At 38.5% G+C, this 15122-nt stretch overlaps 1 protein-coding gene across 2 annotated transcripts in view; it reads right to left on the bottom strand.

Annotated features, from left to right (window-relative positions):
* Nucleotides 1-3755: 3755 nt before the first annotated feature.
* Nucleotides 3756-15122, bottom strand: part of LOC125237664 (transmembrane protein 165-like) — a 63521-nt gene continuing 52154 nt past the window's right edge. For both annotated transcript variants that reach the window (XM_048144799.1, XM_048144798.1), the window contains 3 exons: nt 10375-10455; nt 9632-9824; nt 3756-5877 (listed from right to left, as the gene is read on the bottom strand). In XM_048144799.1, coding sequence (XP_048000756.1) covers nt 5810-5877; nt 9632-9824; nt 10375-10455 — 342 coding nt within the window. In that variant the 3' untranslated portion in view covers nt 3756-5809. The remainder of the gene's footprint in view (nt 5878-9631; nt 9825-10374; nt 10456-15122) is intronic.

Raw genomic sequence — 15122 nt, 5'->3', positions numbered from 1 at the left:
TAGCCGATAGCTCATAGCTTACTAGCTCGCGGTGGGACCAGCCATCGTTTCCTTCTATCACCTATCACATAGTGTTTCTTATTAGGTATTTCAAAGAAATATTGTTTAAGTTACACGACTGAGTAGAATACCTACTTAATATTTTGTTAATATTGTGTCGTTCAAATAGGTATTTGCAAGTCAGCACACACTTTCATTCACTCAAAGGATTTAAAATAATCCTTTTATCTGAAGATGTGATATAAAATTACGATCAAAAACCATTTAAATTACAATCCATCATTTATTATTTTATCTTTTGACTATGCGAAGTAAATGTTGATTATTTTATGCGAATTTTAAATTGTGATATTAGTCAATATTTGTTATGTTATTTTTGTTATTGTAATCGTTAGACGCACGTTACTAAGGCCTGATTTAGACGGCGTGCAAACTCGCATGCGATTTTAGTTACATTGCGGGCTGTTTAAGTTACATACAATTTTACACAGCCGTCAATACCGCAATGTAATAAAACTCGTATGCGAGTTCTCGTACCGTCTAAATGGGCTCTAACTTATTTTGCATGTATATTAATCACTAACGGCTCAGCCACGACATTGGTCTAAGCGCGACAGCGGTGAGCGGCAGCCATACGTGCGAATGAAAAGTCCCATCGCTGTGTCTCGCTCCAATGTATGGCCGCCGCTCACCGCTGTCGCGCTTAGACCATTGTCGTGGCTGAGCCGTAATAAACTAGATATGAGAATCTGAATATAATTATGTTTTTTAAAGTAATTAGTTTTATTTAACAACGGCACCCTAATTTGGACACTCGCGAGACCCAATAATGGACACAAATCTAAATAAAGAAGCTTAACTTCTTTTTCAGTACAGATGGTGTTTTTTTTTACGCACTAGAGAAGTGGTTCATTATATGCCAGGTCGAAACTTCGGAGGCTAATCTGTACTGAAAAACGTCGTACGATACACGTGCGAAAAGGAAATTCGTAACTCGTGTCGATTTAAAACTCCCTTCGGTCGTGTTTTAATCTATCGCCACTCGTTTCGAACTTCATTTTTTACGCACTTGTATCGTAATGTACTATTATAAAATATGAATACAATATTGTCTGTCACTAGTTTTTGTCTATTACTGGTGCCGTAGGTATAACTACGGGTTTTTGTGATAATAATTGGCTGGTCAATGTCCGAATCGTTTAGTAAATATGTATCATGACATGAGTTTCATCGTGAGGAAACCGGACTAATTCCAATACGGCCTTACCCTTCGGGTTGGATGGTCAGATGGCAGTTGCTTTCGTAAAAACAAGTGCCTAAGCCAAATCTTGGGATTAGTTGTCAAAGCGGACCCCAGGCTTCCATGAGCCGGGGCAAATGCCGGGATAACGGAAGAAGGATGAAATGTATCATGCTTACTTAAGATTATTTTAAATCCTGCATGCAATTTTGGCTTGTCAGTTGTACTAGGTATATAAACATCTAAGCGAATGAAACACAGTACATATATACAGCTATTTTTATTCAATTTTACATAAAAAATAATACTTTAAATAATTCAACACTTAACAAAAGCATCCAACATGATACGACGTTCACTTTTGTACTTATAAAAAATAAACTTAAATGGTATTAACAATAGTTTACAATTTTACATACATACATACATTGCAGCTTGTGTAATATCATTCAAAGATAAGTGAAATTATTTTGTGTGGATATTTCAGAATAATGACAACGAGGAGGCACACTGACATTTTTTCCGTTCAAGTGTCTAGACATGTCACTGTCAGTCATATGTGTGAGAGAGAGAAAAAAAATCTCTCTCACGTATGAAATTTTTTTCATCACATTTGCTGTTTAAAGGCCTCATGGCGTCTACGTGTACTGAAAAGAACAATGTACTATTTTATTCCCAATATTCCTTTTGATGTTAGTATTTTTGTGGTAACATTAAACAAGTTTGAGAAAAGCAAAATCAAGTTATTTTCAGAATTTACATATCATCGGTCCTTATGGAATATTACGCAAAACTTAAACTTAAGATGCGTAGAGGGCACCACTAACACGCAAATAAACAAGCGTTTGTGCACCAATGCCACATTTACTAACCCTTAAATGCATAGTGATATATATATGCATCATCTATTTTTGACTATTGACAAAATGTCAAAATTCAAATTTGAATAAATCTTTGTCAAGGTCATGCATTTAAAGGTTAATAAAAAATAATGTATGAAAATTTGTCAAAAACTGTATAGTTTACAGTTCGTGATAGAGTCGCCCCCTCGCGACAAAACATTGCAGTAATAATCCAAATCGCTTGGTATTTAATATTGAATGTGACAATTATTAGGACAGTGTCCATTACTGGGACATATACATCATATGGATTAGTTTTTTTGCAACACCCTGTGGAGCGATAAAAATATAAAATTACGCGAAATAAGATAATGGTCAAGATATCTAATCTACGTCACTCATGTTATTTACGAAATAAGATAATATAATATCACAGACCATCTTTACAAAAGTGTATTTTCAAGCATAGAGGATTAAGGGAAGTTGTAACTCTATACATCAGTAAATGCAAGTTATTTGTAATGACATCTAGCGTCAACTAGCGTAAATTATTAGTAGCACTACTCGACACTAGGTGTCACCAGTGTCTCGTCTGCCAAAAATGTAATATTAAAACAGTTTACATTTTATATTACAAGCATAAGGAATAGGCTACTTGCCTCCTAGTCAAATCAGCTTCTTTTTAAGAACTGTCAAAACGAATTTGAACGACTTGCTAATATGGAATTAATATGAAATCGAATTGAGTGACGTCACGGTCAATTCAGTTATTTTATATATTTCTACCTGACTTATTAAATAGGAATTCGATTTAAAAATAACTTCTGTCCATGTTTTTCTAATAATTATCTGATGCTTTATTTCGTGCATAGTATAAAATAAAACATTTTATTTTAAGAACAGTCAAGTTCCCTATTGAAAACAGAGTACTGATTAATACTATTGTAATATTAGTTAAAAATGTTGAGCATTACACTTTGTGTTCGTCGCGACATCTATTGACAGGGTAGCAGTACTGATAATTTACGCTAGTTGACGCTTGAATGTCACTACAAATAACTTGCATTTACTGATGTACGGATTTACAACAGAACTCTTCCATTACCTATTCCTTCAAGTAATATGTGGCTTCTCACACTGAATGTCAACCAATTTTAAGGCCACTATAGAACCCTGTCATATTGACTCCGTGCTTTATACAAAATAGAAGTATCTTTGAAGTTTACTGTGAAAAGGTCCTACAGTGACCTAGTGCTCTGAATATTTTGGACATGTACAATAAAAATATCCATAAATTTTCGCTTGTAATGAATTGACGACATGTTTTGTTCTAAAAAGATTATCTATTAGATTAGAAGATTGAACATTTTGATCGACTCAACATGCAAAAATAACACTTGCGACATTTAAACACGAACATAGATTAAATATAAGAAGATCATATACTTATATTATATCATCCCATACATTAAAATGCGACCGCCTAAGAACGCGCATACACTACACCACACATAGATGGCGCCACAAAACAAATGCCTTGTTGCCATCGATTATTTGTAGATTGGCGTTAAGTGTCACGTTCGAGACATAAATCTATGTCAAAAGTGACACTTAACGCCATCTACAAGTATAATCGAAAACTACAAGACATTTTTTTGTGGCGCCATCTATGTGTGGTGTAGTGTATGCGCGTTCTTAGGCGGTCGCATTTTAATGTATGGGATGGTATGATCTTATATTTAATCTGTGACACGAATCAAAATTAAAAAATAAGTATAGTTTTTTTGCCTTGCGTAACTTTCAGCCCGCTACGCTAAACGAAGTTACCGGCTATGTCGAACAGAAAAATAGTATACCTACATACTGCTGCAGAAAATAAGAAATAATAAAATCACGTAGGTATTTGTCGAACTCTCCTTCGATTCGGCCGACAATTCCATATGATCTATTATATTTCTTGCATTACTGCTCTAGGTACTTAACATAACACATCTTTGTACGTACAAATTGATTCTGCAGCACTCTTGAACAAAATGAACTAAACAATACTACTTTACGATACAAGTGCGGAAAACAGGAAGCTCCCTTCGGACGTGTTTTAATTTACACTCGTTTCGAACTTTTCCGCACGTGTATCGTAATGTACTACTTCGCAGATAATTTTCTTATTATGAGGTATGTCATAAAAGATTCAATAGCCTAACTCTAAAATGCATTTTTTTTCGTGCGCTTTGCGTGCGCTTTTAATTTCATAAATACCGTTATGTTATCTTAACCAATGAGTTTACAATAGTAACAGTAACATGGAATTTTCATACAGATACAAAACTATTAATTTATATCGTCACTACTTTGAAAAATCTCGTATCTCACACTGCTCCTCAAAGACAAAACGTAGTAAGTCTATATGCATTCCATACACACTTAATACATTTTTCTCTTCATTCACAGAAGAAGATACAAGTTTTTTTCAAAGTAGTGCCGATATTGAACAACGTTCCAACAATATTTTATTGGTTACTCGCTTTTGTCAGTTGAAAAAAAACGGAAAATAAAAAAACATGCAAAAGATTATCGTCTCATTCATACCTACAAGAATTGAATTTTCCCTCTTTTTCAACTGACAAAGATTTTGACAGACTATAATAATATAATCGTCCCGTCAGTAGTATGTGACAAAATGCGTTTTCTGATGGCGACTATACAGATAGTCCTAATATTTTTTACATCAAAATTATTATTTAAAAAGTCATCTTGACAATTTCTCTGAAAAATTAAATGTTTACGCGTCCAAGACGAAAACTAAGTACATTTCATTGAATTTGACACATTACAAATTAGTCAATATAATATATATGCCATAAAGGCCCGGCCACGACATTGGTCTAAGCGCGACAGCGGTGAGCGGCGGCCATACATTGGAGCGAGACACAGCGATGAGACTTTTCATTCGCACGTATGGCCGCCGCTCACCGCTGTCGCGCTTAGACCAATGTCGTGGCTGGGTTGTAATAGCCGAAACAATCTATAGGCACCAAAAGCAAGTTCGTCACCGAGCGATGAACTAATCTCTCACTCTCTCTTTTCTTTACACAGGAGCGACTATCTTTTGTTCCGTTTCTATCACCGATTGCTCATCGCATGTGGGACCAGTGGCATATGTCGGCGGCCAATAGTAAGATCCGGCAGATAGTGAAATTCCTAGATTCTTACTAGGTTTAGAATCGGTCTCTCAAGTTTTAATAAAGTTAAAAACAATTGAGGTTGAGCTAGTGTTGTGAACTCAAGTCTTTTGAGTCTTAATAAAAACCTTACTCATTTCTGCTAAGCGCTTAAAAAATGTCGACTATGGTAAATCAAAATAATTGAGTCCTAAGCGTAACGGCCCAGCCACGACATTGGTCTAAGCGCGACAGCGGTGACCGGCAGCCATACGTGCGAATGAAAAGTCACATCGCTGTGTCTCGCTCCAATGTATGGCCGCCGCTCACCGATATCGCGCTTAGACCAATGTCGTGGCCGGGCCGTAATTGTCGGTTGCACCAAACTAAATTTAGCGTTCGTATTTTTTTTATATGGGAATTTCTGCGTTACGTTAATGTCTGTTAACTGTGTTTGATGAACTGGCCCTAAGCAACACTAGCTCTAACAAAATCGTTCTCAGCACGTAATATTAAGTGCACAAGGAACTATCATACTATTGTCACTTACACGTACATTGTCTACATTAGTCGGGGCCGATGAAGAGCGCACTCACGGCGAAGAAGAGGAACACCAAGCCACCGATTATTGTCACTGTGAACAAAAATAATAGGTTATTTATAGGGTAGGTAACTTCTACAAGAATTAGGTACAGTGTCTTTTCAAAGGGCCTATTTCTATAAATACATACATACTTAGTAACATTATGACACAAGTGCGGAAACGAGTGACGATAAATTAAAACACGCCCGAAGAGAGTATTTTAAATCGACACGAGTTACGAATTTCCTCTTAGCACGAGTATTACATGACGTTTTCCAGTACAGATGACCCTTTGAAGTTTCGTCCTGACTAGAAATTAACCACTTTGCGTACCTACTAGTTCCAGCAAAAAGCACCATCTGTACTGAAAAAACGAAATAATATACCGCTCTTTCATTCAGCACTGCAATTGACCTTGTAAAATCGGGCGCAGCCCGATATTCAAGCGCTCTTAAATTCAGCAATGCGCTTAAAGTTGTGGTCACCTATCGAAACTTCGTCAGCTTATGCTGCAATTCACCTGTTGGTCGATTCACTCACCAGTTCTGACGCTGATCTTCTTAACGCTCTTACATTCAGCAGCTCACTAGACCCTGTAGAATCGGGCGCAGCCCGACATTTAAGAGCTCTTACATATCTTAACGCTGTATCATCTATACACGTCGAAGCTCCATCAGCTCACGCGCTCGACTAGACAGCTTGATCTGATTCATTCACCAGTCCTGACGCTGATCTTCTGAGCGCTCTTACATTCAGCAGTGCTATTTACCATGTAGGTTCAGGCGCAGCCCGAAAATCATTCTCGAGCTCTTATATTGCAGAACACTCGACCCTGTCGGGCTCGGGCGCAACCCGACATTCAAGAGCGCGAAGCACGCTCTTACATGTAGCAGTGCAATTGACAGCTGATCATCTGTTGAGCTACTCACCAGTCATAACAGATATCTTCTACGCCACCATCGTATTGCAGTACACTCGAGTCTCGACCCTGTAGGGCTCGGGCGTAACCCGACATTCAAGAGCGCGAAGCAGGCTCTTACATATACAGGGTGTCCACTTTCTGGAAAGTCAGGGAAAGTCAGGGAAAAGTCAGGGAAGCTCATAGTGGTCATGGAAAGTCAGGGAAATGATTTGGAGGTCAGGGAAAAACTTGGCACCAAGAAAAAATAATATGATTTCGTGGGTTGGCCACATCCATGACAACAAAGATGGATTCTCGGTAGTGATTTTAAGGCCACTTAAAATTGTCTCTTTAGACTTTTTATGACAAAGTATAGTACCTGGCCTCCATTCCAGTAATTGCTAATGAGAGATATCTTCATGCTCTAGCTGACCTTAATTTATCCGGCCCAAAATCGTAAATGCGGAAAAATCCACATTTTTTTTACATTGCGTGCCCTACCCACATATTCCAAAATGGCGAAGGGGGTCGGGAATAAATTCAGTTATTGTGATTCAGATCTAGAAAGTTGCACCACAATGTCACCATGTACAACATTCATAAGTCAGGTGCTTCTGTTAGGGCGATGTGAAAACGACAAAGACAAAGTTACGTCGCTGTCCAAGTATCTATCCGACAATCCAAAGCGGAGTCCCTCATAAAGCTAATGACGCAAAACGTCACATAGAGGCGCAATTTGTATGAGTCAAAGGAGCATAGGAGGATAATAAGCGTGACGATGAGAGAACTTCAAACACTTGGAAATCTAAATGTGTGTGTGGCATGTAGTGGCAAAACACCTAAATGGGCATCCCGACGCTGACAACAAAGAAAAAATTTCGCGCTCGCTTCGCTCGCGTTTACTATTTTTCGTTTCGTATATTTAAATTCCCTTTATTATTCGTGAAAGTTTCGTGAATTTTTAATGAAAAAAAAACATGAAAATTTAGAATCATTCCGCAATTTGCACATAACTACTCTGCTCTGATAGACTAGGTACTCCATTTTGTTTCCTATGTTATGCACATAATAACTACTACCAGCCCCAGGGACGTAAAAAAGGGGAAAAAATTTCGCGCTCGCTCCGCTCGCGAGATGTTTTTTTCTAGTGTAGGATATCTAAGGCCGCCGAAACTCAATTTCGCTCTACCTTGATGCACGGGCCAGCATTGGTATAGCGAATAATAAATAGCGATAACTACCAACCAACTACAGATTTCGTTTACGTTAGTTTTATAAAACCATAAATTAAAGTTTAATAATTAACCTTAGGTACAAAAATATGAACTGCCTTGCAAATTTTAATATTTTAGAAAACAAACATATCCCAGAAAAAAAAATGGATTGACAGACGGACTGACAGACGCACGAGTGATCCTATAATGGTTCCATTTTTCCTTTTTAAGGTACGGAACCCTAAAAAACTTTTAGATTTTCTTTTCAAGACAGAAAACAAAAAGTTTTTTACCTAAGCAAAAGGGGTAAAAATTGAAAATTTGGTCAGGGAAATTTTCTTAAATGGTCATGGAAAGTCAGGGAAAAGTCAGGGATTTTTTTTTGGGTTTAGTAGTGGACACCCTGATATAGCAGTGCAATTGACAGCTGATCAGATTGAGCTATCCACTCACCAGTCCTAACAGATATCTTCTGCGCAACCATCGTATTGCAGTACACTCGAGTCTCGACCCTGTTGGGCTCGGGCACAACCCGACATTCAAGAGCGCGAAGCACGCTCTTACATGTAGCAGTGCAATTGACAGCTGATCATCTGTTGAGCTACTCACCAGTCCTAACAGATATCTTCTACGCCACCATCGTATTGCAGTACACTCGAGTCTCGACCCTGTAGGGCTCGGGCGCAACCCGACATTCAAGAGCGCGAAGCACGCTCTTACATATAGCAGTGCAATTGACAGCTGATCATCTGTTGAGCTACTCACCAGTCCTAACAGATATCTTCTACGCCACCATCGTATTGCAGTACACTCGAGTCTCTCGACACTATCGTGCTCGGGCGCAACCCGACATTCAAGAGCGCGAAGCACGCTTTTACATGTAGCAGTGCAATTGACAGCTGATCAGATTGAGCTATCTACTCACCAGTCCTAACAGATATCTTCTGCGCCACCATCGTATTGCAGTACACTCGAGTCTCTCGACACTATAGTGCTCGGGCGCAACCCGACATTCAAGAGCGCGGAGCACGCTCTTACATGGAGCAGTGCAATTGACAGCTGATCAGATTGAGCTATCTACTCACCAGTCACCAGTCCTAACAGATATCTTCTGCGCGACCATCGTATTGCAGTACCATCGAGTCTCTCGAGGAGAAACTTACAGGAAACATGTTGACTCACCAGTCCTCTGATCTCCTGAGCGCTCTATTCAGCAGCCCGATATTCAAACGTGCACTAGACACTAGACGTAGCAGTGCACTAGACCCTGTAGAATCGGGCGCAGCCCGATATTCAAGCGCTCTTATACTCGTATGTAGCAGTGCAGCAAGTGCACTTGACCCTGTAGGGCCGGACGCAGCCCGTCATCCAAGTGCGCTTCAGCAATGCCCTTGCTCGTGCTTGATGTTGTGGTGTGTGTCTATATACGTCGAAACTTCGTCAGCTTATACTGCAATTGACCTGTTGGTCGGTTCACTCACCAGTCCAGACGCTGATCTTCTGAGCGCTTTTACATTCAGCAGTGCTATTCACCCTGTAGGTGCGAAAATCATTCTCGCGCTCTAGATTATATTGCAGAACACTCGACCCTGTCGGGCTCGGGCGCAACCCGACATTCAAGAGCGCGAAGCACGCTCTTACATGTAGCAGTGCAATTGACAGCTGATCATCTATTGAGCTTTCTACTCACCAGTCCTAACAGATATCTTCTGCGCGACCATCCTACCCCCCACGACAGCCAGGCCGGTGCACAGCGCGTGTCCCAGCGAGCCGCCCACCACCACGCCGACGGTGTTCTCGCGCGTGGCCAGCACCACCGTCGCCAGCTGCGACCGGTCGCCCCACTCCGCGAGGAAGGTTAGCGTCGCCGCTTGGAGGAGCACCTTGAAGGAAACATCGATTAGAACAGTGGTGGGCAAACTATTTTCATTTGGAGTCAAAATATTCAGGATTTTTTTAGCGGCGGGCCAAATTTACACCTAAAATGTATTTTTATACACTATTTTGAAGGACCGGTGGCGGGCCAGATATACAGGGATTGGCTCGCGGGCAGTACATTGCCCACCACTGGATTAGAAGGTACTTGTAAGGTGCTCGCAACATCTTGCCGTTGCACAGAGTACAATGCTCTGGCATATAAAATTGTAGGTGGTATCGGACGCGCGCACCCGCGTCATTTGTAGATTGTGTCACAAGGGCCCAAGAAAAGGATTCTATAAATGAATAATGAGCGAAGACAGGTAGTCTAAAACAGAACCCATACGGAGTAAGGGGTTCAAGTATTAATTGTATATAATACTAGCGAGTGGCAACATAAACGGAGAAGTTCCACTTTGCTCCCTCATATCAGAGAAGTAAAGTCCCCTATCCGAATAAATGTCAACCGTGTAAACGTATAGGTAAACGAAATTATAAAGCAAAGCTGTAACTCACCTTAATAACGGCGTTTCGTTTCCGCCGCTTGTTCTCTGCTTGACCCTGCTCTAGCATTTCTAGAGTTTCTTCTTTTTCATCCTGGAATTTTAATTACAATTTAGAATAAAAGTTTAAGTATGTTTTTTTCTTATGTGTATTCTCATGTGATGGGTAGGGTATCTAAAAATACCTAACAAGAAAAGAGTTGCATAGATTTGCATAGCTGTCTCCTGTTATTTAAGGTGAAAATTTGACGGTATAATTTTACAAATAATGTTTAAATTTTCACATCCTTTTCAATGTCTAACTTCACTTTGCGTTCCATTAGCTAATGCAAATACTTATATTACATGATATGATTAAATTTGTATGAATATGAATTATATAACAATTTACATTACAACACATGCCAAGCGCGAGATAAGATGAGAATATAACTAAATAATGTATCTATTAGTAAATATTTTAGATACATGTTTCATATTTCAAAGAAATACAAAACGGTTACAGTAACCATCGACAATCTGTCTGTGTCGAAACCGTCGAAGGTCGAAAATCGAAATTGATTATGGCTCTAAAATTAATCGATCGATAGAAATGTTACTTACTTTAAAGTATGATAAGATTTCGTAAGAATTTTCGATTTCAATGGTCACGGTATCCGCCTAAGTACAGTCGCCATCTGATACCTATATGGAAACAAGCAAGACGCTTGCAAATATTGGAACAAGTAATTTAATGTTTTGGTAATATATACCTGATCGTGACTGTACCTATTGCGCTGACTATAACAGTTGAACTGATTTTTTTATCCCAGATACTAAAATGAGAAAAATGTCAGTGGCATCAGGCAGACTGGAACGCACACACCCATTTTTGCCACTTAATATCTGAGATAGAAAAACACATCTTGTACAAGACTCGTCATTAAATTTTGAGGTTTTTAGAGAACATAAAAACATGTGATACTTATAAACGAAACCAATCGAAAAATGCTGTACAATTTTTTGCGCGAATGGGCCATTTTTTTTTTTCAAAGTTGTCCCACTTTTTTTAACATGGGTATTTTTTACGCGATTCATATTCAGAATCGCGAGGACTTTCGATCCTGATAGGAGAAAAAAATGTCCCAAGATTTCCATACATTTTTAAAACCTTCCATTCCGTTACCGCCATACAAAATGTATGAAAAAATGGTAACGAAATGGGAAAAAACCTTGGGACACTTTTTTTCTCCTATTACGATTGAAAGAGCTTGCGATTCTGAGTGGAAACCACATAAAAATTTCCAAATCCAAAAAAAGTAGGGTGGACAACTTCGTAAAAAAAATGGCCTGAATGACGTACATTATCCGCCGATAGATACTTCGTTTTGTAATACATGTGATACTAAGAACGTATACAGGCATCTAATGAGCGAAAAATGTACTATAAATGGGGGTTATGCTTAAATACATCTGCAACATACAAAGCGATCCACAAATGCTGAATTCCTTTCAAAAAACGCAAAGCTTATGCTTCTCAAAAAGGGGGTGATTGTGCTAAACGTAAAAATGCTAGGCTAAAAAGAAAAAAACTAATGTGTCATTCGTACTGCATGGCATAATGACGAGTGTTCACCCTCGGTTCGGGGCCCGTGGACGGACCAGGTAGGGGATCTTCTGGAGCGGCTCTCGGACTTGAGTTCTGCTCTAAAGGTAGTCCGGGGGACGAGCGCCCGGACGCGTTACCGGTATGAGAACCGGCGGGCGACGTAAGTTCTCTTGACGGTTCCTGTTGCAAGTTCCATTTGTATGTTTTACTATCGTTTGAAGGAATTCAACATTTGTCCGAAATTCTAGATACTTATTTGTAGATCTAAAGGACAAATTACGAAGCTGTTATCGTTCCTCGCTTTTGATACGACTACCTAGATTTAAGGCTCATTAAAACGGTATGCGATCTCGCGTGCGATTTTAGTTACATTACGCACTGATGAGATTACATACAGCAGATCAAGTGACATTGCCTTTGCGCATGCTGAATTGTAAGAAATTAGGAAAAAAAACGCCAATGACAGTTAAGTCACACTGACAGTTCACATCGTTGTTTTTCTAATTTCATACATTTAGCACGCGCAAAGGCATTGTCACCTCATCTGCTATTAAATTCTACAAACGTCATTTCGGTCACTTAAATAAATTATACGAAATAAAAACCGGCCAAGAGCGTGTCGGGCCACGCTCAGTGTAGGGTTCCGTAGTTTTTCGTATTTTTCTCAAAAATTACTGAACCTATCAAGTTCAAAACAATTTTCCTATAAAGTATTTATAAAGTTCTACTTTTGTGATTTTTTTCATATTTTTTAAACATATGGTTTAAAAGTTAGAGGGGGGGGACGCACTTTTTTTTCCTTTAGGAGCGATTATTTCCGAAAATATTAATAATATCAAAAAACGATCTTAGTAAACCCTTATTCATTTTTAAATACCTATCCAACAATATATCACACGTTGGGGTTGTAATGAAAAAAATATCAGCCCCCACTTTACATGTAGGGGGGGTACCCTAATAAAACATTTTTTTCCATTTTTTATTTTTGCACTTTGTTGGCGTGATTGATATACATATTGGTACCAAATTTCAGCTTTCTAGTACTTACGGTTACTGAGATTATCCGCGGACGGACGGACGGACGGACAGACAGACATGGCGAAACTATAAGGGTTCCTAGTTGACTACGGAACCCTAAAAATAAAAGAGCCACCATTCCGTGATTGTTGTAACGTATTCTATCAGAAATAGTATTTTTCAGTACAGATGGTGTTTTTTTTACGCACTAGTGCGAGAAGTGGTTCATTATATGTCAGGTCGAAACTTCGGAGGTCCATCTGTACTGAAAAACGTCGTTCGATACACGTGCGAAAAAAAGGAAGTTCGAAACGAGTGGCGATAAATTAAAACACGACCGAAGGGAGTGTTTTAAATCGACACGAGTTAGAATGTCCTGAATAAAGTTTTTTCTATTCTATTTCTATTCTAAAATGTACTATTATACAATCGTGATATAATACAAAGCTTTTCAGTCGAGTACCATGTTTAGGCCACGAAGCTTGCTGAGTGGCCTAATAGTACGGTACGAGAGTGAAAAGCTTAATTATATCACTATTGTATACAATACTTTTTCTACGAGTCATCATCTTCATCATCAATGGACGTAAATATCATCATTCATGCAAGTTAAAATTAATGTTAATAGAGTCGTTCACCGTTGTATCAACATCGAATTACCTAGCAACCAATTGTTTGTAATAACCGTCCCTGATTGGCCGATAACGCGACAGATAAAAAAAAATGTGTTTCAGATGCAGGAAAATTTGCCAGGTATCGCAAATTAGTATAGAAATTGTATGAAGTTCTATTTTTGAAATTATTACAGTTAACTAAAGTCAACTATAATGAGCTTATAATATAATTGACCGACTCAATTATATTATAAGCTCACCCTACTGCCATAGAGTATCCAACACTGAAAAGTTAGCACTTATAGTTTAGTCTGTGGTGTCCTAATTGACAGATTACAGTCGACAAGTAGAAAAAATATATTATTTGCGTATCTTCAAAAAACTTTACCTGCCCGTACCAATAAAATAGCGCAATTTAATAAAATTAGCATGCGACTTCTCGCAACGTATAAATGGTCCTCATCATTTAGATGGTGCCACAACTTTCATAATTACATTGCGTTGTTCGAATTGGTCAGCTCATCGGCTGAATCGATGTAACCTCAAAGTTTCGCAATGTAACTAAAATCATATGTGAGCACACGACATTGATGTATCATTAGTACTAGATACACAGTCAGGCGAAAAAAATGACTACAGTCAAACTCTAGATCTTACGAAAAAGTACAGAGTTGGTGACTTAGTCATTCGCCGACCGGCGTCGAATGACAATGTCGTCGTGCTCGGTTAAGAATTGTAAAAATAGCACAAAAAAACACAAGAAAGACAGTGGGATGAGTTTTTTTACGTAAGTAATTCAAATGTATTGACAAATTATGTATAAACTCGATGCAATTTCGTGTTTTAGAATAAATTTAATTAATTGCAAAAATAAAGGATTTTCATGGAACAAAAAGGTACGGAGTCGCTATTATTTTATTTACATCTACTTACATGCGTTTTCTTATACATGTGCCTATTGACGAAAAAGTAGGTAGGCAGTGTACAGTAGCCATCAGATATATGGCAACGAACGAGATGTTCAAAAATATCTGAACATACACGTTTTCTGATATCTTTGAGTAACTCGTACGTTGCGATATATCTGACTGTATATTTTTAAAATACGTGTAGCAAACTTGAAATGGCAGATTTCATCACTTTGTCTCTTATGTACTTTAATAGCGTTATATTTTAATTCAAGATTCCCTCGGGATCCCAAGGTGGTGACAACACCGTCGACATTACTAATTAAAACTTAACCAAATATACTCAAAATAAACTAAGAAATGCCATCAGCATCCTCGGTTAAGTGGCTCTAATATAGGCCTATATTAGAATTAAGTTTTTAGTTTCATTTATACTGTAATTACTCTGTATCTATTTTGTCAGGAAGTATTAGTTTCAAGACTCATGTCTACTTGCTATCCCGAATCCCTTCATTATCGTAATTGGAAGAAAGTATACCTACCAGTGCACAAATTACTTATTCACATCACCTTCCGTCCTTAAATGGACTTTTTCTTCCCCGCTAGGAGAGATCAAAGTGGTACTTTTCTTCCC

Source organism: Leguminivora glycinivorella, chromosome 22 (genome assembly GCF_023078275.1).
Source record: "Leguminivora glycinivorella isolate SPB_JAAS2020 chromosome 22, LegGlyc_1.1, whole genome shotgun sequence".
In the NCBI taxonomy this organism is placed as follows: Eukaryota; Metazoa; Arthropoda; class Insecta; order Lepidoptera; family Tortricidae; genus Leguminivora; species Leguminivora glycinivorella.
The sequence above is the reverse complement of the archived record's forward strand: the minus strand, read 5'-3'. Positions and strand labels throughout refer to the sequence as shown.